Raw genomic sequence first — 26,912 nt, forward strand, 5'->3', positions numbered from 1 at the left:
GAGAGTCTCCGTAGGTTATTTAATTGAGTTCTATTCGTTCGTGAATAATTGTTTTCCTGAATAGGTAAAGTTAATAAAATATCGTCGCAGTCTTACCTTTTTTCCTAGTTCATACGAAAGACATCAACGCGCCAGCTTTTTTGCTTTCAAGGTACGATTAGGTTTCCCACAATACGAGTTTTTCTGAAGAATTTAGTTTATAGATTCAATACATAGTTTCGTATATTCGTTTATCTTGAGTTAAAAAAAAAATGCTTGGACTTAGTCACTTTTACTTTAATGTAAGATTTCATTTATATTTACAGGTTACATTAATCGTGTTATCAACTTATCAAACACATTAAAATTCCGCGACTTTAGAGGTAATATTATGGTACGTAAGTAGGTACCTACATACCTAATTGCTTACAAAAATTCCTTATTTAAAGATTTCAAGTCAAAAGACCTGTGGTTTGTGAGCTGTGGTCACCTATATGTGACTAAGCATCTGCAAATATTCTGCTTTTCCTTATTTTTGTTTGATCTTTAAATAAATAAAAGAAAAGTATTTCAATACTTCAGCTAAACTAACTATTTCAAAACAAAGCGACGGAAAGAAATTAGGAGGGCTATTTTCACAATAGTTTACCTTTAATTTAGAGAAGATAACGAAGATAAATACAGCACATGTCTTAATTCCGTTCTCTATTAGTCAACCTAAAGTAGCAGAGATAATAGTTGGAATATCGATGGTTCTATAATAACAAAATATGGTGGTAGGTGGTATATATTTAAAAAGGTTAGGTATATCAGCGCAGCCTTGGCATCATTATTCTGGGTATACCCTAAGTACCAATGTCGTGTTTTTTTTATTTTTTTAGTATGGAAACTATCTTTGAAGTTTACTTCTGAAACATACGCTAAAATTCTTCAATTCAGCTATGGCGACGAAAGCACGTTAAGATTTTTAGATGTCTTGTTAAGTACTAATTGCGTAAATACTTTAAAATCACGATTGAGTCATTCATGAAAAAACTGTGAGTCGTGCAACCCTAATGACGGCAATAACTTACTATTTCTTAATTTACCTGAGCCAGAATCATGGTAAAGTTTGTTTTTTTCGGCCTACCTGTGCCGTATGCGAGCTTCTCGGAATGACTGGTATCATACAATAAGCAGTAGAATCGTTCGGTGGCCGTTATCTTAGCATCATCATCACGCAGCGGAGCTTTGAAAGCTGCGGGGAGGGGCGGCGTGAAAGCCTCCGCCCGCCAGTGCCGCGCCGACCGCGACGCGACCCGCATGCCGCGCAGCCTCGCGACCAGCTGACACACCGACATAAACATAACTCCAAAGTTATGACAGACCGTGCTTGAATTAAAAACTCCTGTATACCTAAAGTTCAGTGAAAGATTGTTCCGTGTGTGAAGGATTGTAGTGCAGTGCGTGTCACGTGTGTTTACGAAGCGCGTAGGCGCAGGCGGGTCGCACTTTCCGTGAGATATTCGTGCGCGCAGGTCGCGGCCATGTTGCATACCTGAGGCGAGCGAGCGCGCTAGTGTGCGAACAGGACGGAGCGCTTTCGCCGATAATGTTTTTGTTGATGTCATGATGATGAGCGTTGTGGTGCTGCTGCTGGCGCTCGCGGCGCCGGCGGCGGCGGAGCAGATGCAGTCGCGGGCCGTCGACACCGGCGTCGACCTCCGCGTGCCCGAGGACCAGCCGCCCGGCACACTCATCGGCAGGATCCCCACCAAGCCCGGCTTCACCTACCGCTTCAATGAGCCCCCTAAGGAGTTCGTCCTCGATCCTGTTACTGGAGAGATCAGGACTAATGTGGTTCTGGACAGAGAGGCGGTCGACCGCTACGCTTTTGTAGTACTGTCCAGTCAGCCGACGTACCCGATAGAAGTGAGGTTGCGGGTGACGGACGTGAACGACAACTACCCGGAGTTCCCGGAGCCGAGCATAGCTGTGGCCTTCTCCGAGAGCGCAGCGGCCGGCACCAAGTTGCTGCTCGATGCGGCCACCGATAAAGATCTGGGAGAGAATGGAATCGCTAACGACTATAGGATCGTCGATGGTGACAGTGAAGGAAAGTTTCGTCTCAATGTTACTGTAAATCCGAGTGGACAGACGTCCTATCTACACCTAGAAACTACCGGCCGGCTCGATAGGGAAACGAACGATTTCTATATTTTGAACATATCAGCACGCGATGGTGGCAGTCCGCCTAAATACGGGTATTTACAAGTGAATGTAACAATTTTAGACGTGAACGACAATCCGCCGATATTCGACCAAAGTGATTTTTCAGTGTCGCTGAACGAAAGCGTTCCGCCCGGCACCACTGTTCTAAAAGTAACAGCAACGGACAGTGATTTAGGTGACAACTGTAAAATAACATACGAAGTGACAGATACTGAGAAACAGTTTGCTGTGGATCCCGAGTCCGGAGTGATAACGACGGCTAAAAAGTTAAATTGCCCAAAATATTGCAGTAACATGACGTGCAATATGACGTGTGTACTGACTATAATTGCGCGGGATCACGGGGTACCCCGGCAAGATGCGAGAACATACGTTACAGTCAATCTCATCGACGCAAATGATCACGACCCCGTCATTACCTTTACCTACGTACCACCCACAGCCAACTTTGCCACAGTCGATGAAAACGCTAAGAACGGCTCACTAGTCGCCGCCATTACTGTAACTGACTTAGACGCAGGATTTAATGGGATTACTAGTGTTAAAATTACAGCTGGTAACGAGCTGAACCATTTCCGGCTTGAGAACACGTCTAGTGTTTACATTGTTCACGTTAATGGTGTGCTTGACAGGGAAGAGATTAGTAAGTACAATTTGACTGTTATTGCTACTGATAAAGGTAGTCCTCCAAGAACTGCTACCTCATTCCTGGTTATTCATGTTAATGATGTTAACGACCATGAACCAGTTTTTGAAAAATCGGAATATTCTGCTATTTTAAGTGAACTCGCACCTCCAGGTACGTACATTGCCGGCATTACGGCTACAGATGAAGATACAGGTGTAAATGCAGAAATATATTACGATTTCTATGACGGAAATCAACAGCAATGGTTTTTTATAGATCATTTGACTGGGTTAGTAACAACGAGATCTATTCTTGATCGTGAAATTCAAGGTACGGTCGAGCTTAATGTCTCTGCTAGGGATGGCGGACCAAATCCTAAATGGGCATTCACACGTCTTAAAATAACAATCTTAGATGAAAATGACGAGGCGCCTTCATTTCCGCAGACTGAAATTAATGCTACTTTACATGAAAATATTAAGCCTAAAAAAGAAATTCTTATTCTCACCGCTTCGGACTACGATCAGGGTACCAATGGCTCGGTATCATACTACTTGGCATCAAATATCGAGAGAAAATACCCAAAAACGTTTATACTAGATCCATTAACTGGACAACTCAGTACAATAATTGAATTAGACAGAGAAAGAATTAGTCTGTACGAAATCCAGGTCCTGGCTAAGGATCAAGGATTTCCGCCTCAGTCATCTACTGCCACAGTGTACTTGAATGTCCTCGACGTAAATGACAACGATCCAGTATTCTATCCCAAAAGGTACATTGAAAGTATTAGTGAAGACATTCCACCGGGTTCTACTATATTACAGGTTAAGTCATTTGATTTAGATGAGGGAGATAACGCCAGAGTGACGTACAAGCTAGAAAGCGGCGGAGATGGCTTCTTTGACGTGGAACCGTGGACCGGAAATGTCGTCTTACAAAAAGATTTCCACAAAGCGCCGGCTGCAGCCTACACATTAAAAATATCTTGCAGAGACAAAGGAAACAGAAGAGCTTACGATGATGCTATAGTAGAAATTGTTAAAATGGCACAGCGTAAAAATCTTGAGTTTGAGGAATATAATGGATACACTTTTAAAATTGTTGAAGATGAAGGAACACAGAAATCTCAAGCCGGCCGTTTTGTTGGAAAAGTCAATGCTCGGATGACAAATGATAGAACTACTTACCATATTTTGGAAGGTGACCCTAAGAATATATTTAAGATCGATGAAAGGAGTGGTATAATTACAACCGAGTCGAATATTGACCGCGAAGAGAAAATGAACTATCATCTAACAATACTTGCTAAGAGCGGCGTAGCATTTGGGTTCACAACTGTAAATATATCTATTTTAGATATAAACGACAACTACCCTGTATTCATTGAAGATAAGGATGAAATACATATACCTGAAAACATGGCTGTTGGCCACGAAGTCTATTTTGCCAGAGCTACGGACCGTGATTCTGGCTCCAACAGAACTGTATCTTACACCTTGAGTTACAACCCAGATAATAGTTTTCGTATATCAGAAACCACTGGGGTAATTTATCTTAACAAGCCCATATCCAACGAGCCTGGCAGTATTGTGCCTATTGAAGTAACAGCAACTGACAATGGAAGTCCTGCCCTAGCTACTAAGCATTCCATAGCTGCAATAATAGACGACGTAAACGATCACACTCCAGTGTTTGACCACACTTCATATGAAACTTCGTTACTGGAATCTACTCTCGTCAACACACGATTTTTCGCTATATCTGCTACGGATGCTGACCTTGATGCAAGTGGTTTAATATCATATGAAATTGCAGAAGGAAATACTGATAACAAGTTTGGTATATTTCCTGATGGATATCTTTACGTCAAGAGTCCATTGGATAGAGAAGAACGCGACTATTACTCGTTAACAATTGTAGCTTCGGATCAAGGAAAGCCAACTAGATCGTCTCAAGTACCTGTTGTTATCCATGTTCTTGATGAAAATGATAACAGTCCCCAGTTCACAAACACAACATTCGTATTCAAAATTAGAGAAAACGAACCACAAGATACTTTTGTGGGCAAATTGACAGCAACTGACCGAGATATCGGACGAAACGCCGAATTGACATTCAGTCTCTCATCGACTCAAAATGATTTTAGAATAGATACTAGAAACGGATTTATTAAGACTATGAAATCATTTGATAGGGAAAGCTTAGTACACAATACAGGACAAAATTATATTACATTGACTGTAACAGTTACTGACAATGGCAAACAACGACTATCTGATTCTGTTAGAGTTACTATTTACATAACAGATGTAAATGACAATTCTCCTATGTTTGTGAGAACTCCGTATAAAGTTGAAGTGTCTGAAGGAGCTTCGGTCGGAGCTTCAATAATGCGAGTGTACTCGACTGATGCTGATGAAGGTTTAAATGGGGATATATATTACAAACTAATTGGAGGAGATGATATGGGTAACTTCATGTTAGACGAGGCCACAGGTCAGTTGTTGATCAAAAAGTCTCTAGATCGAGAAACAATCGATAGTTATCAGCTAACGATATTAGCACATGATTCGGGACAAACTCAACAGCTATCCGCAACGACGACAATCTCTGTTAAAGTTCTAGATGAAAACGACAATGCTCCGGTGTTCACACAAACCCAAATGAAGGTATCTGTGCTGGAAACAGAACCAATTAATACAAAAATAATCCAATTTCATGCAACTGATGCAGATCTCGGTATCAATAGAGAAGTGCAATTTTCAATAACTTCCGGTAATAGGAAAGAGTCGTTTTTCATCGATAATTATTCGGGTGAGCTTTTCTTGCATAAACAGTTGGACTACGAAGATTTAACATCCTATGTTTTGAATATAACAGCAACTGACAATGGAAACCCAAGTTTATCTTCTAGCATTTCGTTCATCGTTAATGTGATCGACGCAAATGACAATGCACCCATATTCACCAATACAGCTATTGTGCGGCAAATTAGAGAAGGAATTCCGAAGCATACGCCGATCGTTACGGTTACCGCAGAAGACCCAGATTCGGGCGTGAATGGCAAAGTTTATTATTCGATCACGCACCAAGACCCGAACGACAACAAAAGACATTTCGCCATAAATAATGTAACAGGGGTCATTCATACTTTATTGCCCATTGATAGAGAAAGTATTGACACGTTCCGTATAACTGTCGTCGCGTATGACAGAGCGGAGCCTGCGTCAGCCAGGCTGTCTGCCGAGAAGCTCGTCACAGTTATAGTAGAAGACATTAATGACAACGCGCCCATCTTTGTATCAATGAATGCAGCCGTGATTAATTCTAAGAGGCTAGGAAGGAGTGCCGGTCGGGGGTTATTTATTATGAACGTGATCGCACGCGATCTGGATTCAGGAACGAACGGACTGGTCACCTACAAGCTGATTCACGGTGGAAATGATTTGTTTGATCTGCATAGAAGTAATGGCGAGCTGACTCTTCGGTATCCACCAGCAAAGCCAGAAGCGCGGTGGAATCTTGTTATAAAGGCAACGGATGAAGCGGTGCTTAGTGAGCAGAAAAGTACAGAGACATACCTCACTGTGATTATGGGTGGTAGTGAGCTGGAAGGCGTGACTTGGACGAACCCGAGATCGGTATCAGTGGCTGAGAACGAACCCGTGGGTACGGCGGTGCTAAACTTAACTAACAATTACAAGTCCGGGTTAGAGTATTACATAGTGAATGTGACCGGTGACGGCCGACAGGTGGACAGACTATTCGACATAGATTCTTCGCTTGGAATCTTGTCTACAGCTGTTTCTTTAGACCGAGAAGCTGGTGTCGACAGATATGAAGTGGAAATTTGTGCTGTGTCTTCGGGATTGCCGCTGCAAACTACTACAACTAAGGTAAGGTTTTATTTTATACATAATATAAAAGTCTGATATTCCACAAACAAAAGTCTGAAATTATGAATACCTACTTCTAGAATTTGCGAGAGGACACTGACTTCTGTAACACAGGTTTTACCTAGCTCAGAAGTCAGGGACCTACACATCTGGCTGTACGGTACATTTGCTCAATAATAGTTATTTGTTATACAAGGGGGCAAAGTTGTATTTTAACGCCGAGTGTGGTATTGAAAAACGAGCAAGTGAAAGGATTCTATAGTTGAACCACGAGAGAAGCGAGTGGTTCGAGAATAGAATCCTGAACTTGCGAGTTTTTTAACACACGAGAAGTAAAATACATTTGCACCCGAGTGTAACACAAAACTTTTCCCCTCACTGTAGCGAGGAAACTACAACGCAAAAAATGCGTTTATCACTGCTTCCAGTAGTTCCACAGGTGGTAAATCATCATTATTACTAGGTTCACCTACTTTTATCAATTTTAAAGCAGTTAATTTGACTTTATTCAAGGTCAAATTACTTTACCCACTAGTGGATAAAATGCGTTTTTACCCGCTGGTATTAAAGGACAAAACACGTGTTTCCGAGCTAGTGAGGAGAAAAATAATTTATTATTTATTATTATAATTAAACTCAGATCGGAAAAAGTTAACTTTTAAGGTTTCATGTACCAATTAGTGAATCCTTAATAGCCAATATAAGTATTATTACTTAAATTACGCCCTTTAAAATATTATAAGAAGTTAAGACCTAGGGTTCACACACAAAGCGTGGGCGAGTTGCAGGTTAACGCAAATAAGTTCAGTGGCAACATCCCTACGTAAATGAGGATTAACAAACAGTACAGAACGCACTGTGTTCTGGGAACTTTACGATTGGCTCCAATAAATGTAGTCCTGACTAGCGACGCAGGAATTACCTACGCTAACCCGATCTAGCGCATTCGATTACCATTTATGACCCCACGATAAACGCTCTACCTTGGCGAACAATTCAAATCGTTTCATAGTTCATCCAATAACGATTCGTTTCGATTTTAACTTGTTCTCTTGTTTACTTTAACAATAAAATTAACTGTTTATAATAAAATTAAAAAGTTCTAAGCCTTGATTTATTTACTATATTTATACTATTATTTAGTTGTCATTGTAAAGTATCCTCAAATGGCATTTATTGTTACTGCTCGGTAACATGTTAATTGGAGTATCGTCCAATTAAGCTTGCGCAATTGTCGGTCAAACAAAACATCGGAAAATAAGGGGATATTTATTTGAAACGAATGCTCGTTAGCGTCGGTCGGCCGCTGTCTAATCGCGGTTCTAAATTAGCGATAAGTCGCGCCTCGGAACGATATCTTAACATTCGTTCTGAAACCTCCGCAGATTACACGAAGAGCACGAGTTTCGTCTGCTAATCGTATCGCTTCATTATTCTTCGCATTACTTAACGTTTGTTTTAATTTCTAGTTTAATATTTTATTAAATAATGTCATTACAACTCTTTTCAACTTGATCAAATTGTGTAGGCACTACATAATCGTCAAATAGATAACTGTGTTACAGTATGTTACTAACTTAACTTAGTCATCATTAAGAAGGATTTTATGTTTCAAACGCTCTGAAAAAAAAAACTCTCGTACCTTTTTTAAAATGTTTCCACGAAGCGCTAACGAAACGCAAAAGGTCGCCGCGGATCGTTTCGCTACAGAACCTAGCGTAAGTGAACAATTTATCAATGCCTTTTTGCTCGTCTAAAGATGTTCTAAATGTTTTATAGACCAAACACCCTCGAGCTGTAACGATCGGTTTTTTCACGCCCGTATCTCTCCCGCAACTTTGTAAACCGAGTTGTTAGATACAGTTCGGAGAGTTTATGACTTCTGGTGCCTGCCCTTACTTAAAGGTTTAACCATTTCTTCATTAAGTTGGCATTCCTTTGCTGCATTCTGTAGTGAAATAACCGTGATTCGCACAATAAATACATGGGCAAGATTTGAAGCAATTTTCTAGTAAGATAGTCTTTGCAGCATTTACTGTAATTCTTTCTCTAAATTATATCATAAGAAAAAACAGAAGTAGTAGGTAGGTGTAGGTTGCATACGAATGGATTTTTTAAGGAAATGCGATGAAATTGTTTTAAATATGACAGTCTTTGTTACGATATGTATTTCAACATGTTTAAAGCAATAAAATGTATCAGGTATTTTTTATCATTAAGTGATTTCCGATCCCGGCTTTAGGTGCTTAAGTCTCAAAATTTGAGGCCAAGGAACCTTAAAAATGTGCCTCATAAAAAACTTAAGAGTGGCTCGAAGATTTTTTCATCTCGAATTTAGATACGCGAGCGAAGTGTTTCGAAAACCGGATGACATTCAATTGTTTAAAACCGTTGACAATATGGTTGGGTTTATGCACGCGTCCCGAGCGATTCTGGCCTCAGACGATTAACCTTCGAACTGAAAGGGGCCTTTTATAGTAACAAAAGTCAAATGTGACTTTTTACTTGCCCGCAGTTAAAAGAACTAAAAGTTGAGTCGTAAAATTTCTCGTCGCATTACGAATCCGACCCTTTTGACGGAACTATAAAATGTTAACTCGTGATAATTCGAGTAAAATTATGTGTAGTTATGTACCTATTGTTTATTATGCAACTACAAGTATTGTTACAATCATTTGACGATTATAATATCGAAAATATATGTAGATGTTGTAACAGAACAAGCGTCTATGACGAGGAAATGGACTCGTTATTACAAATAAAACTTACGGCGAATCAACTTTTCCTTGACCAACTTTTTGGTGCATATTTACTTCGGGATTTCATTGAATATTTTAACAAATAATATCTTTGATGGTTTATCACATGTTTAGTCACGTCTTCACTCATAAAATTCACTATTATTTGGTGCAAAACAGGTTGGAAAAACGTATTTATCAACAAACTACGTTCACATGGACGAAATACTGACACTGACAGTTGTCAACTGCATAGCGTTCCGATATTATGTCTTGGTTCCAATTACGAGTCAGAGAGGTAATAATGACTAATATTGATTATTATACTTCCTGAATATATCATTCAATGTAACATTTAGTAACAGATAAAATATTTCATTGCGAAATTACTTACAAAATAAATAAGAATGTTCCACAAAATAATATTTACGTAAAAATATTTGCGAATCGCTCCACTATTGGTCTACATAGGTATCAATATCAATAGCTCTGTCTCTCTCTAAAACACGTGCACTCGGCACGTGTTGATAAGCAAACGTCCGTGTGTTAATCGTGAACTCTAATGCATAGGGCATAAGACTTAGTAAACAAAGCACACGATTGAGTAGCCATCTTGTCGGAAGTCCGATGTCAGAAGTCGGAAGTCGAATGTCAGAAGTCGGAAGTCGAATGTCAGAAGTCGGAAGTCGAATGTCAGAAGTCGGAAGTCGAATGTCAGAAGTCGGAAGTCGAATGTCAGAAGTCAGAAGTCAGAAGTCGGAAGTCGGAAGTCGGAAGTCGGAGATAGAATCTATAAAAGGGTCGGAGCGAGCCGACGCGCGTCATTCTTAAAATATCTACAAGACTAACAGTGTCTCTGGCTTTCGGGTGTTATACTGGTGAGTGAAGTTGTTCTGCTATTATTTCTCTGTTTGTTTTTACTTGGAAATTATTCTAAGTGATTGTAAACTTTGAAATTGTGTCTCTGTTTGGTTGTGCGGGGACAATATCGTCGTACAGTTGAACTTAGACCTATGGTGGAATTGCTTTACCGTCAGTTGTGGGGTTAATTTAGTGTTCTATTTATAGTGTAGTGCTATATTTAAATTGTTGTGTATAGTGAAGTTTTCTGTGCTTTGTTTCATGAGTGCCGTCAAGCAATACAAAGACTGGGTCGATGTATGGCTGGTGCTTGGAGATAAGTCTGTGTTTGGTTTTGTAGGGAGTAATTCTTGCAAAACTAAGCTTAGATTATAGCGCGCAAAGAAAACTTCACTCGTTTGTTTAGTTGGTCAGTAAAATTGAATTTAGTAATTTTCTATGGGGTTATTTTATGAAAGTTATAAGCCAGATCATTGTTTGTGACAGACTGTTGTCCGGCTAAGCGCTTTATACCTTGCGGCTGTTAAACATAAGGCGTTTAGGAGTCTTTTTGTTCCAAGTGGAGGCTTGGGCGTCTTTATTTACTTACAAAAGGCGTATTTTCTCACCGGTCTCAAAGAGTCCAACTGTTAGATGGAAGTGAGGACTTTCACGATTGACGAAAGACATTAGGAGTAATCCTTGCTCACTGAAGTCGGCAGTATTTGAGGCTGGGGTCCTATATATATATATATTTATTTACTCGGTGCTCTAGTCCATGTTGGCGTTGGTCGCTGGGGATTTCGGTTGTGATCGATCCACATCTAAGTAAAGTTGATCGCAGCTGGGTCTCTCATGTGGCTGGTACTGGTGTGTCCTAGAATACTGGATATATACACGGATAGGGCGATCTACTCTCTGCTACCCTAGCCTGCGGGCAAGAGCAGAGGGGGGGATAAGAACACAAGCCTATAGGTTGCCTATCTCAGCTTCGCTGGCTGAACTGTACAGCTTATGGTAGGGATACACTTGTGCATATTTTGAACACAAGATCTATGGTAAGTGACGGTCTGTGTTTCAGATATGTTAGAGTAGGGAAAACGATAGGAATAGGGTAAAGTCACACACTATTTCTATGAAAGTAGAGTTTTTTTATGATTGGTCTTGGAATATAATTGGTCAATGTGTATTGTGGAGAAATAATTTAACTACTACTATTTATATGGTTTAAATGGATTTTAAATGTAGTATTTACTATCTTAAAATATGTGGTAAAACTGGTAATTATAAAACCTCTTATTACTTAATTTATCTGAGTGAAATTAATAATTGTGGTAGCAATTTCTGATTCTTCGTGTAGCATCGAGCCAGTGAGTGTTGCTAACTAGTTTTCAAGGTAAATTCTATCAAGATGGTTAGAGAAACAAACTGTACTTTGGAATAAAAAGCATAGGTTTGTTATAGGGCCCAGTGGCATGCGAGCGCCGTCCACTGATGACAAGTCAAAAGCTTCAAGGAGTTACTAGACTTACTTACTTCGTTCTCAGTGGTAGCAACTACTCGGAGCCTTGATGATACATTAGAAGGATCGAGAAGTTATGGTCTATTAGCAGTATTGGGGTAAAGGGGGTTTAGCTAGGAAAAAGAAACAAAATAAAAAAGGGGTTAGTTTGTAGATAGATAGCCCTTCAGGCTTACTTGCTTAGGATGCCCGATAATGTGGTTTGATTGGGCCTAAGGATTCCAGACGGTATCGCAAGTTCTCACCCCAAACCGGAATCGAAAATAGAGCGTAGCCGATGTTTTCTAAAATATTTTTTAATATTTATTTCATGTATGTTTCACTCACTAACTTTTATTCTAAAATTCCTTCATCACGTCATTAATTTTCTCACTCATAACTTTCTAGGCCTAAATCTAATAAAATACTCTTCTATAACACTATATTATTATGCTATAATAACCTTTATTCTTCTCCAAAATATAAATAAATAAAATTTTAAAAATTAGTCAAAAATACAGCTGATACTCATTAAAGGATCTAGGTTATCGCGGTTCACATCGAAGGGTTCTACTTATTCACGCTAGACGATCACAAGGCCAAATTTAAGGGGTATATTTAAAGGGGGGTTAGCTATAATGTTGGTTAGTCAAGTAAGTAAGTAAATAAGTAAGGTGAGCGGAGGTTTAGTTACATTTGGTTCCGTGCCCAAGGGATCTAAGATGTGCTCTGTAGAACACATCTTGGATACCAAGGTTTACAAATAAATAATAGGAAGTAGCCGTTGCAAGGTTACTTTTGGTGCCGAGCAACCAGAATTTTAATAACCTTATTTTATTAGCCTTACCAGGCTACATTTGTTGCTGTGAAAACGAGTGGGTGTGCTGTATTTCTGACTTATTTCATCTCTAAATAAAACTCATATACCTAATATTTTTATTCAATCGCTATTTCATAAAAACAAAAATAACTTTATTGTTAATAAACACGTCTGTAGTATTTTCTTCCTTTGTTTTTTTCTTGCCGCGTTCCGGGCGAAGTCATGCATCGATGCGGAGTCAATTGTATGTTCATCTCCTTCCACTGGTATCTAAAAAAAAAACATAGTAATAAAAGTAAAGTAGCGTAGTAAACTAAGACAAAAAAAATATTTCTAGGAAATTAGTTCATAGTCGTAGTGGTTAAACATCGTCCCCAATAGGCGATTCGGGTTGCATTGCTACGTAGCAATTGTTGGCATTGGCGCATCTTGACGTTCCTTTGCGCCTGTGCGTAGTACTATTATTTATTCTGTGTCTTAATGTATGTTTTATGGCTGTTGTATAGGCAGGGCAAGTACTGGAAATACTAGGTACTTATATAGAAAATACCCATGTATCTAAAATAATAGGAAGCGCGGAGCTGTAGCACTTTAGAAGAGTTTGCCACCTCGTGACCGGAATTGGAAACATAAGTGTGTACACAATGTACAATAGTAATAGAATTTCATGTTAAAACAAATAGTTCTCTGTATGCCCAGTACATTTTCTTAGCAGGTTCTGCCATCTTCAGGGCTATTTTGAAAGCTTTACATCACGTTTGCGCTTTACATTGGAGATCGGATAGCTTCGATGCTGTCTTATATAGTCCATGAACACTCTCTGATGTTATGTATGTTCCTGGAAGGCGTCTGTTATACAGAATTTCATTTATAGGCAGGATAACTACTAGTTAGGACAGTAAGTAGGTCGTTATCATAATCTAGATGTAAGATTATATTATCTCAGATAACTTAGGATACCTAAGCCCTAGATTTAAAACCTAGTAATACAAGAAGATAGGCTTTAGTCTAATTGTTATGGGGGCGCGATTATTCATTGTCGCGCTGGAGTACAATATTATATGGGGCGTCCCGCCATTTTTCTATGAATACTGAATAGCTACACGCATGTTATACTATGACAGTACCTCCTTCGATGGATGGTTTATTTGCATTTTAGTTGTCACTCTATAATCTACATATTGGCTTACAGGATTTCATACATCATACAATAATTTGGCAAATTGTTTGTACCAAATATTGTCACTGTAGTGCAGCCGTGAGAAGAACAGATGGCTGTCTGTTAGGTTATACGTATTAATCATGTTAGGACTAATTTAGTTCATTAGCTTATAAGTCATCATATATTTTCATATTACATCCGTAGTAAACAAGCATACGTCCCTCTTGATGGTGAGAGGTCACCATAGCCTATATCTGCCAATTATTTCAATAAATTAAATCCACTGTACGAATTTCAACTTTCTATACGTATATATTTTTACTGTAGTAATACAAATAAGTATGTATGTATAAATAAGATTTTTAATAGCTCCATATGACATGAGTTCGTTATCTTACATGATAAGCTGTAGGCTAGTCTAAAATAGTAAGTGTAAAGCCATACAATTATTATGTTCGGTAGATTGTGTACACAGCTTTTATACAATATTTCACAAGTCAGGAGTATGCCAACATACTGTACTTCATTACAACCATGTCAAACATATCCTACGAAATATTAGCATTACCAGCATCTGGGAGGTCGTACCTCGCCATACCCTAACTCTACCACTGCTTGATCATTGTCACAATTGCTTAAATAATTTCATGAAAATTGATTGAAATTTGTAATATTCCTGTTAAGTAGGCATAGATAATAAGCACTATTATCATTATAAAACCATATTTTACTGAGGTTCAGAAAAAGTATGTAGTATGTGGTACGCATTAAGTATGTAAACTTACCTAACATGACCGGGTCCAGTCTGATTGTCGGATTACTTTGCTGTTCAGTAACGTTGAGCATGAGCTGGTAGTGTAGATCAGTGAGCCTTTAGTACACTGAAAGGAAACGTCAGAGATTAGAAATGTTCATGTAGATAGCGTAAGAAAAGGGTTTAGTTTTAGAGTAAGGTTCTGCCAAATAGGGTTCAATATTATTTCATTTATCTATTCACGGGGGCGCGTCGCTTAATTTTTGGAACTAAGACACGCCCATGAGAAATATTGTGTCAGAAAAAACAACGCATACAACAAAATTTACAAAAGGGAAATTAAAAATAGAAAAGTTTGAGAACCTCTGCCGTGCAGTTCATATCTACATGAGCTAGGACATAAATGAGTTAGTAATAAGTTTGCTTAGCCAATAGAATTAGGATAAGTTCATTTAAGTTCAATTTTCACTTCATCGCTTATTGCCATCGCTATACTTCGCCTAAATTATCTAAATATAATATTAATGCCATGAGCTGTTCACTTTTAAATTTAATAATTAGAACGTGTTATTATAATAAAACATAAGTACCTTTCATTTATATGAAGTCAGTAGATATATGGAAGACGGTCCAACCTGAAGCATGACCTCTCGGGTAAAACCTGAAATTGTATATATGAAAAAAAAATTAGTTAAAAAAAAAAAAGGGTGTATGTATGTTTAAGGAATCTTATTTATAAATACGTATCATTAAGATTGTTTATATTTATCTAGGCCATTCATGATTAAGAAAAAAAAAAAGAAGAAGAACAACCATATCCATGTTTCTATGTAAAATTTCCTGCCGAGTCGTTTTACTCACTAAGTAGAGTTAATTAAGTTAAAAAGTAGCTGTTTAGTGGCAATGATTTTTTGTACTTACTTGAGGATAGTGCTAGAACGGAGTACAGTCCATAAAGGATACACTGGAAAATTCCTCAGTCCACCTGCACATTGCCGACAGCTGGTTGATATTCTTCGAGGATGGTTACCCATTTCATATACTGAAAATTAATACATAAACTATTTAAACTCATTGTAACACAAACAAAATTTATGCTAAGTCTGGATTTTTAGTCTACATAATTTTATTTAAGTATCCAAAAATACAAAATTAAAGTTTGGACAAGTTTCAATGCCTATTTTTAAATGTCATGACATTCATTTGAGATCCTACAAATATTGCTTTCCATAATCCATAAGCTTGAGAAATTTTATTGATTGGAACGGAAACAACATTACAAGTTCCAAGTACAGTTAGGAGACCTAGGTCAAGTAAATTAGTCAAAGATATAATTTTAATGCTTACCGTTTAACCAAGGTATGTTCAGTTTCTATAAATATTGTTTTCCATAAAATTTGTGGCAGATGTGTAGAAATATCGGGCATTGTAAATTCCAATTAGATGTTGACTGAAAAATCAAACAACCATATAAACCTCATTGAAAGTAACAAATCTATTTTGACAGTTAGGCCTATTTCACGTACATTTAGATCCTCTTAGGAAATGTGAAAGTCAGAAATTAACGTGGGAAATTTACTATCAATAACTTATCTGACGACAGAACAATGAAATAAGCAACATTTCACCATATATATTCGGTCTAGTCGTTGTAGTTCGCAAGTATGTTCTGCTGGGTTTCGAAAACGACGACTTGTTTGAAAACACATCAAATAATAAAACAAAAGCTTACCTTTCATGCAAAACTGCTTTTGAAGTAGGCAATTAGTTCACTTTATCAATTGAGGCATAGCCCGATAAGACATCCTTTGCATGGGCTGTTTGCTCATTAGATCATGAGTATGAGCACTAGATTCTTCTATTATCTTGATGAGAACCACAACGAAACACATGTCCATTGCATTGCATTCACTAAATGTTATGTCAATTTCATAACCTCACTTTCGTTAACGGAAAATTACATTGCAATTGCAGTTCAGAGTTCAATTTGATAAAACAGGCTCACTTTGTCGACAAAATTATTTAGAAGTAACGCGTGTTTAGGGCAAATAATGTTTTGTTTGCATTTTCTTAGTTTGCTAAATGACAAAATGGCGAATATGAACGGTTCATGACCGGCGTCGGCGCAGAATTGCCTGTCGTTTGTTTAAGCCGAGTAAAATAAAGCGAATATTTAAATAATTCTAGTTGTAGATCACGTAATTAATAATGAGCTAAAGAAAACAAAAACGGATCTGCCATTTTTTCGCGAACAAGCGGATTAGCGGTAAGCATGACATAGATTAGAGAAAATAATTTAACCACAGATAACATATATCTTCGCCAAAAGGTGGTCTATCGGTGACATTACACAAACTATCATTTTTTTTAAGTTGGTACGCTTGATCGGTCATACAATTTTCGACAAAAGATATTCAGTAATTCAGTAATTTATTGTCCGGTGTTGTCATTTACAAAACTTTACTTCACTTTTCTCTACTTCATTATAGTAAAATTAATACAATAGATGTATTTAAATACAAAAGACTTTGTTAATTTAATTTTCTATTGCTTAAATCACATCAAACTATTCAAGTTGTGTAGATTTTGAACGGTATTTTGTAAATAGGGCCTAACACATGTCCCCTTACAAGTGCGGTCCGACCGTCTGTTAGATCCTTAAAGAATCTCACAATATATTTTTAATGTGGTCACACTTTTGTAAACCGATGCGCACACGCGATTTCCTACGCATTGACAAATTTAGACGATAGTTTTCGTTCGATTTCATTAAATTATGAAAAAAAAAAATCTATTATATATTTCTAATAACTAGTCAAATATTTGAACATTATGATAGGCTAAATTTATGATATCAAATAATTGTTTTGTTGATTTAATGTTTGTGACTACTAAAAACACATTAGTGTGTTTACAATGAAAATACGCCCATGAGGACAATTGTAAAAGAAAAAAAAAACGGTTAAGGATGACAATATTGACAGTGACAGTTCCTTACGAAAAAAAATCTGAGCGCGAAGTTATTAAATTTTATTTAAGAAAACCGATTTCACTGAAATTATAGTGTTATGTAGCTTCAAATAATTAGTGTAATTGATAGTGTAGGAGCATGTGTGATTTTTAGTGACGTCTTATTATCACACGTAGAGAAATGTGAGAGTTAACTACGTTTTGAAACGAAGAGCTCTGTTAGTGAAAACATAGTAATTTCAATTAGTTTTAGGCTATAATTAGTCAGTTAAAAAAGGTGTTAGTGCAACAGTGCATGACTTGAGTACATGGAAATAGAGTTAACAACAAATTGGACGCGACAAACATGAAGTGAACATTGAAATATTTCGTGCGACGTTAGAGTTGACGTATCCGACTTGTTTGATGTAAATGAACGGAGAGGCAAGAGTTTTTGAGCCTGGTCTCACACCTGCTCAAAGGACCAACGTGTTACTGAAGATTTTCAATATGATTATGTTGTTAGTGGTGCCATATTATGCCACACTAAACAGAAGAATGGAACAGAAAATGCCGATCAAGAAAAATACATATATGTAAGTGTTCAAAACCCCAGTTAATTTACCCTATTCTAGTTTTATTGAGCAAACAAGACGGAGTTTTATAGTCTGCAGTAATTTTTGAGTTAGAAAAATTAAAGTCACTTAGCGATCAGACATCATATTTGAGAAAAATGAAAAAAAAAAATAATAATTGTAGGTGAACGTAAATGAGACGTATGTCTCATATGGTTAAAGTACCTAGATGGTCCTGCAACCTTAGTTGGCAAATATTTTTGGAAAATATTTTGACCTTGTGATTTTTATTTTATCTTTCCCTCTGTTTATTGGAACGTCTATAATTTAGCTTTAGTTTCAACCTAAGATAGATTCTTACCACAGCAGTGTTCTGTCATTGAACATAGTGGATCAGCGAGGACGGTGGAAACATGCGGTGAAAACTTCAGTGTGTGTCTAAGTGCATGCTTAGTAACGCTAGTGAAATAACAAGTGTTTATGATATTCGATTTATGCAATATTTTATTTTTTGACCAATGATTGGACAAATAAGGACTAGCCAACTTTAGAGTTGAAGAAATATTCATTGGTTTCAAGTTACTTGCTGTGTTCAAAAATAAGTAACTGGATCTTTTGCGGTTATGCTGATTGTGATCAAGTGTGCAACGTGTCTTCGGAAGAGGTTTCATGGTGTCCTGGGTTATGACACCGACTGAGAAGAGAATAGTTTGGAAAATTTTGAAATATTACCAGGAGGTCAGCAGGATCTAATCATCATCATTAGCTACTCAAGAACTCATCATAGAACTAGCCAAGTATGAAAAGAAAAAAAAGGAAGAGAGACACCTTAACCAAGTTCCTCAGCCCATTGTCGTGTTTGTTAACAATTTGCAAAGTTTGCTGCAGCTGCAAATGTAATGAAGAAGGAATAAATTGCCCGAGGTTACAAAAGACTTTCGGGGCATGTTATACAATATTGAAGACATAGAATAGGACAATACAAGTTTTAAGCTCGTTTCAAGAAAAAATCATTATTTTGTTATATTATTATCCAATCAAATAAAAGTATTTTGAACCTACTTATGACATCATTTTGTATTTTATCATAAGACAATTAAAACCAAAATAAAATTTTGCAGATAGTTTGAAAAAAAAAGGAATATATTTTATCAAAACCACATCAAATTTGATGTTACATTATATTTTACAAAAAATATCAAAACCATATCAAAATTAAGAATACATCATATTTTGCGGGAAAAAATTAAAAACATGAAAACCACTTCAAAACTGCAATTATTTTTTTTTTTTTGCAAAATTGTATTATGCGTTTATTATGAATATTACATGATGTGTAATGTAAATTCTATGAGTATATTGGTTACAAGTTAATGACTTCTTAGTAAAGAATGTTTATTTATTGCGACATACTTATGTGGAACATTATTATTTTTCTTTAAACGTGTCGTGAGTTCTTCAAAATTTTATTGAGATGCAGTGTTATTATTATCATGGTGGTAGAAGTCAAAATTTTGACTAAAATTAATTTTATTTCTATAGTGATCTGCGTGATAAAGGGCCTTATTGGCTAGCCCATCGTAAAGTTTCACTGTCATTTAGTAGTTTCATTCCTAGGATTATAAAGTGGTGTATGGTGGATGTAAATCTATAATACGGATTTTTTTTTTATTATCTAGATAAAGAAGTCGGTTCATTATGTGGACAACAATTTTTTTTAAATTTTTTTTGTATAGAGAATGTATTGAACATTCATTGTATGGTTGGATTCTTTTAATATAATCATAATTGGACATATAGTATCTAGTCTACCTGGGGTAGACATTAGAAAATTCAGAGTGGTGGATAAACAATTTTTCATTTTAGTTATTACAGTTAGCAGTGATATTTATTATTTATGCGTTATCATTTTTTTTACATTATATAGGGTGGTATACTGTACAATATCGGTAATCACCAGTGCAGATCCTCGTTTCTAAGCATAACTCGGTCAGTATTTTGTTCTACAAAGATCGGAGTAGGGAGGGCCACTATTTTGCTTAAGTGACTGTACTTACTTTTATAAATTTTTGCATTTTATGCTATCAATTTTGCACTGAGGAATGTAATAATGAACAAAAGACAGGAAATTGAAAACAGGGTAGAACCCTTACAGTGATTGACTGTGAAATAAAAGATGTTTACATAAAATGTAACATTTTGTCCGTACGAACATTTTATTTTTAGTATGTGCAGCAAATAATTTTCACACATTGTCAAATTGTTTGCGGTTAATAAATACTTTGTAGAAATGAAATATAGACGTATAAAATGAAACCTATCATAAATAAATTGAAATTTTCTTTGCCTTCGAGTCAGGGTAGAGTGGGGTAAAATGGGATACGTGAATTTTTGAAGTTATTATAGAATTTTATTTTCATTACTATTATTTATTTTGATTACTTTTAAAAGCGTTGGCTTTCTGTAAACAATCGAGTGAAAGCGTAATTGAGGAGGAATGAACGAGTGTATGTGTATAAGTTAGAGGTGATGAATGCTTATAGATGTATGTTAGATAGATTGAATGGCTGGATATGACGGATGTAAGATATGAAAGTGTGTCTCGAATGTTTCTTTTATAGAATGAGTGGATTGATACGGACAGACAGCGCTGGAAAGTGGTCAAAACTAGTTTGGTCGGAATTTGCGGGAACAAACAAGGGGGGAATTTTGGGAACACATTAGTCATAAAATTCTTATTGGTTAGGTTAAAATCCAATGGATTCGACCCATTTCAAGGGTAGTTTTTTGTGACTACTAACTACACAAGGTAATAAGACCCACACTGAATCCACACACCTCATCTTGAATGGGATGTATTTGACAATCGACATAATTAAGGGCCGATATCGTCTAGTGAGAACGAGGCTCTTTTCAATATTTGGTTCCTTGTTATGTGTTCAAATATGTGAAGTTTAGTATCATCAAATCATTTCTTCATTTGATCATGATATGGTACCGAGTTGAGGTACATGCTTATGTCATTTAAGGTTTGTTTTATAAAAAAAAAAAAAAACACATCCAAACAGATCTTAAGTCAGTATATTTTATTCAAGTATGAGACATGCGCCAAAACATGTGGCTGGGAGTGATTAGGTAGAGGAATTGGTTTGAGTTTCGACAATGGAGATTGAAGGCTCTGGACTTATAATGAGAGCTCTAAAGGTTTCTTCGTAATTGCGTGGGAAGTTATTGTGAACTCGTTGAAATTATTACGATAATTATTCCGGTCCAACAGTGTGGATGGAATGAATATTCGCCGCGACCGGGGAACGAGCTAGCAAGAACGGGTTAGTAGGACCTATCAGATTCACAACCTGGTATCCCTGGCGATGCGTGGACTCTGAGAAAGGGGTTATCATGGTTCATTGTCGAGATTCTGATGAGCTGATTTCAAAACTGAGTCACTAGCAGTTGCATAGTATTGGAATACACACTACACGATTAGAAATGGGGGGATCTTTCCGACTGATCTAGAAATATTTTTCATTTATTTTTTATTGCTTCTTTTGCTAAATCAGATTGCAATTTTTTACAAAACTACTTTGTAATTTGTAAAAAATAGTCAATCTTGGGGGCGAGTTGTAACAGAACAAGCGTCTATGACGAGGAAATGGACTCGTTATTACAAATAAAACTTACGGCGAATCAACTTTTCCTTGACCAACTTTTTGGTGCATATTTACTTCGGGATTTCATTGAATATTTTAACAAATAATATCTTTGATGGTTTATCACATGTTTAGTCACGTCTTCACTCATAAAATTCACTATTATTTGGTGCAAAACAGGTTGGAAAAACGTATTTATCAACAAACTACGTTCACATGGACGAAATACTGACACTGACAGTTGTCAACTGCATAGCGTTCCGATATTATGTCTTGGTTCCAATTACGAGTCAGAGAGGTAATAATGACTAATATTGATTATTATACTTCCTGAATATATCATTCAATGTAACATTTAGTAACAGATAAAATATTTCATTGCGAAATTACTTACAAAATAAATAAGAATGTTCCACAAAATAATATTTACGTAAAAATATTTGCGAATCGCTCCACTATTGGTCTACATAGGTATCAATATCAATAGCTCTGTCTCTCTCTAAAACACGTGCACTCGGCACGTGTTGATAAGCAAACGTCCGTGTGTTAATCGTGAACTCTAATGCATAGGGCATAAGACTTAGTAAACAAAGCACACGATTGAGTAGCCATCTTGTCGGAAGTCCGATGTCAGAAGTCGGAAGTCGAATGTCAGAAGTCGGAAGTCGAATGTCAGAAGTCGGAAGTCGAATGTCAGAAGTCGGAAGTCGAATGTCAGAAGTCGGAAGTCGAATGTCAGAAGTCAGAAGTCAGAAGTCGGAAGTCGGAAGTCGGAAGTCGGAGATAGAATCTATAAAAGGGTCGGAGCGAGCCGACGCGCGTCATTCTTAAAATATCTACAAGACTAACAGTGTCTCTGGCTTTCGGGTGTTATACTGGTGAGTGAAGTTGTTCTGCTATTATTTCTCTGTTTGTTTTTACTTGGAAATTATTCTAAGTGATTGTAAACTTTGAAATTGTGTCTCTGTTTGGTTGTGCGGGGACAATATCGTCGTACAGTTGAACTTAGACCTATGGTGGAATTGCTTTACCGTCAGTTGTGGGGTTAATTTAGTGTTCTATTTATAGTGTAGTGCTATATTTAAATTGTTGTGTATAGTGAAGTTTTCTGTGCTTTGTTTCATGAGTGCCGTCAAGCAATACAAAGACTGGGTCGATGTATGGCTGGTGCTTGGAGATAAGTCTGTGTTTGGTTTTGTAGGGAGTAATTCTTGCAAAACTAAGCTTAGATTATAGCGCGCAAAGAAAACTTCACTCGTTTGTTTAGTTGGTCAGTAAAATTGAATTTAGTAATTTTCTATGGGGTTATTTTATGAAAGTTATAAGCCAGATCATTGTTTGTGACAGACTGTTGTCCGGCTAAGCGCTTTATACCTTGCGGCTGTTAAACATAAGGCGTTTAGGAGTCTTTTTGTTCCAAGTGGAGGCTTGGGCGTCTTTATTTACTTACAAAAGGCGTATTTTCTCACCGGTCTCAAAGAGTCCAACTGTTAGATGGAAGTGAGGACTTTCACGATTGACGAAAGACATTAGGAGTAATCCTTGCTCACTGAAGTCGGCAGTATTTGAGGCTGGGGTCCTATATATATATATATTTATTTACTCGGTGCTCTAGTCCATGTTGGCGTTGGTCGCTGGGGATTTCGGTTGTGATCGATCCACATCTAAGTAAAGTTGATCGCAGCTGGGTCTCTCATGTGGCTGGTACTGGTGTGTCCTAGAATACTGGATATATACACGGATAGGGCGATCTACTCTCTGCTACCCTAGCCTGCGGGCAAGAGCAGAGGGGGGGATAAGAACACAAGCCTATAGGTTGCCTATCTCAGCTTCGCTGGCTGAACTGTACAGCTTATGGTAGGGATACACTTGTGCATATTTTGAACACAAGATCTATGGTAAGTGACGGTCTGTGTTTCAGATATGTTAGAGTAGGGAAAACGATAGGAATAGGGTAAAGTCACACACTATTTCTATGAAAGTAGAGTTTTTTTTATGATTGGTCTTGGAATATAATTGGTCAATGTGTATTGTGGAGAAATAATTTAACTACTACTATTTATATGGTTTAAATGGATTTTAAATGTAGTATTTACTATCTTAAAATATGTGGTAAAACTGGTAATTATAAAACCTCTTATTACTTAATTTATCTGAGTGAAATTAATAATTGTGGTAGCAATTTCTGATTCTTCGTGTAGCATCGAGCCAGTGAGTGTTGCTAACTAGTTTTCAAGGTAAATTCTATCAAGATGGTTAGAGAAACAAACTGTACTTTGGAATAAAAAGCATAGGTTTGTTATAGGGCCCAGTGGCATGCGAGCGCCGTCCACTGATGACAAGTCAAAAGCTTCAAGGAGTTACTAGACTTACTTACTTCGTTCTCAGTGGTAGCAACTACTCGGAGCCTTGATGATACATTAGAAGGATCGAGAAGTTATGGTCTATTAGCAGTATTGGGGTAAAGGGGGGTTTAGCTAGGAAAAAGAAACAAAATAAAAAAGGGGTTAGTTTGTAGATAGATAGCCCTTCAGGCTTACTTGCTTAGGATGCCCGATAATGTGGTTTGATTGGGCCTAAGGATTCCAGACGGTATCGCAAGTTCTCACCCCAAACCGGAATCGAAAATAGAGCGTAGCCGATGTTTTCTAAAATATTTTTTAATATTTATTTCATGTATGTTTCACTCACTAACTTTTATTCTAAAATTCCTTCATCACGTCATTAATTTTCTCACTCATAACTTTCTAGGCCTAAATCTAATAAAATACTCTTCTATAACACTATATTATTATGCTATAATAACCTTTATTCTTCTCCAAAATATAAATAAATAAAATTTTAAAAATTAGTCAAAAATACAGCTGATACTCATTAAAGGATCTAGGTTATCGCGGTTCACATCGAAGGGTTCTACTTATTCACGCTAGACGATCACAAGGCCAAATTTAAGGGGTATATTTAAAGGGGGGTTAGCTATAATGTTGGTTAGTCAAGTAAGTAAGTAAATAAGTAAGGTGAGCGGAGGTTTAGTTACAATGTACGTTGCTGATAATTACTACAATGAGTCAGTGTTAGTCTTATAAGCACAAAATTAGATAAACCAAAGTGATAAGTATTTAAAAAAAAAAACTGTCCTCCGACGACTAAGGTAAAAAGGATTAGAAGATCTTTAGGCGCAGTTAACAAGATGCTTGATGTTGTGGCTTGCAGACTTCGGATCGCAAAGTATGAAACAAGAATCTGACTCCCAAATGGCATGAATTTCATACAAAGAGATAATTGGCTTAAATTATATGACATGAAAGTGACTGTCAATGACGCTCTTGCGGTAAACCGATCGACAGAGACTTATAGTTAAAATAAAAAGTACGTATTGCTGTATTATCCTGTTAGCTTAGCAGCTTTCTCTATGCATTCTAATATAACAAGGTGCCGTAGAAGTAAAATGCATTAGAAAACAGTTTTCCGTCCTAAGTCTTGCCGCCACTAACGCCAAGATAGATGGTTGACCGGAAACACAATTTTAAATCTGCTCTAGGCCATTTGTTAAAGTCTTATCTTCTAATTTCAAACTTATTATTGATACTGCAATCTTGAATAGGTACAGAATTGTTGTTTCCTGTTCGGGTCATCAAGCACACTCTTCTCTGTGGTTAAGTCATAACATACGACACTATATTGCAGACTCCGTGCCAAGCTTTTTTACTGCTATTTGTTCAGACAAACTTGTCCGATATGGACGTGCATGTTTGCCGCACCGTTGACATTATGTGCGCACTTAAAACGCACTTTTACGACGTGTTTGATGCGACTGGTGAGGCGTCAGGCATGGTAATAATATCTACATAGATATTTGTCGAAGTTACTGCAGCATACAGGTTTGCTATTGGACTTAGCTAGCGAGTGTATGATCCAAGAGATCCAAGTCTGTATAGTATTTTTTTATTCTCCAGAACGGTGAACCCTTGGCCAAAAGACCCAAAGTTTCTTCGTGTAGATGTAAATTTATAATGTCTATTTTGATTAATTTATATGTATAAATGCCGCAAAACAATGAATATAAAAAAATACCCTTCAAGTACACAATTTTCTATATTAGTTGGAAAATTAGTTAAATGTAACTGACTTCCTTGAATTATAATTTGGGTTACTTTTTTGTAATCTTGACATGTCTCATGGAAAAACTTATGACAGTAATCTCGTACAGTCTCATGTTAGAACACAGACAATCCATTTACCGCCTTAGCTTCACACGCATTCCTATTACATTCTTTCCCCGTCGTTGCTTTCGCTCGGACAATCGATGGAAGTAAACGGACCGCGTAGTTTCCACGCGGAATCCCGATCCAAATCTACTATCGAGAATCACAATCAGACATCAAAACCTACCCAGCAAACGCTTAAACCGTATAAGGGGACACTTACAAAAATTATTGGTGGAAAAAGCTTAAAGGGTGAGCTATCAACCGACACCAAAAGCGCATTAGGGCGCCGCATTCCCAACCTGATTTATGCAACTTGGCGGGGGCATCGACATCCTTAATGAACCTGCAGGCCGGAGCGAAAATATAGGAGCGGGATCAGTGATCAAAAACACCTCAACATCGAAATTTGATTAGCTCACATGTTAAGGAGTTTTCTTACATTAACAATTTTCAATATTCGGACAAACTTGAAAAGAGGTAATTATCAGGAAGTTAATTGTCAAAGTTTGATGGATCAATGACAGTTCATTACATTTTCTAGGTGACCAAAATTTCATCAAGATGTATCCTGTTGAACCTATATAAGTATATAAAAGCGTTAACAATATAATTTGGATCCTTAACCCGAGAAGTGGTACGGTGAACGCGCTGATTTGCACAAAGTGGTGGGTACACTAACGAGTACTCATCATCATCAGTCTATATACGCCTACTGCTTAGAGAAGGCTTCTTTCTGTTGAATACACATACTTATCCCCTTACTCAAACGGTGTCGGTTGGAAACTTCCTACATTTGACATCTATCGTAAATGTAAGCAAGGTTATATAGCATTCCTTTTATCCATGCTTAATATTATAAATGGGAAAGTGTGTGTGCAAAACGGAGCGACGAATTGTCGTACCTCAATTCGTCGCTGAAGCTGAAGGGATGGAGAGTAACATAGGCTACTTTTTGATTCTTTCTAATCCCCCACTTCCCTAAAATGGGGGATGGAAGT

General features: G+C 37.1%; 1 protein-coding gene and 1 long non-coding RNA gene across 2 annotated transcripts in view; one reads left to right on the top strand and one right to left on the bottom strand.

Annotated features, from left to right (window-relative positions):
* Window positions 1–1,278: 1,278 nt before the first annotated feature.
* The window catches only part of LOC125229732 (cadherin-related tumor suppressor), a 202,811-nt gene continuing 177,177 nt past the window's right edge, over window positions 1,279–26,912 (top strand). Inside the window, exon 1 of the mRNA XM_048134690.1 lies at window positions 1,279–6,717. Within this exon, the coding sequence (XP_047990647.1) occupies window positions 1,588–6,717 (5,130 nt within the window). The 5' untranslated portion in view covers window positions 1,279–1,587. The remainder of the gene's footprint in view (window positions 6,718–26,912) is intronic.
* Window positions 15,179–16,441, bottom strand: LOC125230372. Its single transcript, XR_007177513.1, has 4 exons — window positions 16,265–16,441; window positions 15,880–15,982; window positions 15,454–15,574; window positions 15,179–15,193 (listed from the first exon to the last, which is right to left on the bottom strand). It is a non-coding gene; the product is annotated as an uncharacterized LOC125230372 (long non-coding RNA).

This window comes from Leguminivora glycinivorella, chromosome 1, assembly GCF_023078275.1.
Source record: "Leguminivora glycinivorella isolate SPB_JAAS2020 chromosome 1, LegGlyc_1.1, whole genome shotgun sequence".
In the NCBI taxonomy this organism is placed as follows: domain Eukaryota; kingdom Metazoa; phylum Arthropoda; class Insecta; order Lepidoptera; family Tortricidae; genus Leguminivora; species Leguminivora glycinivorella.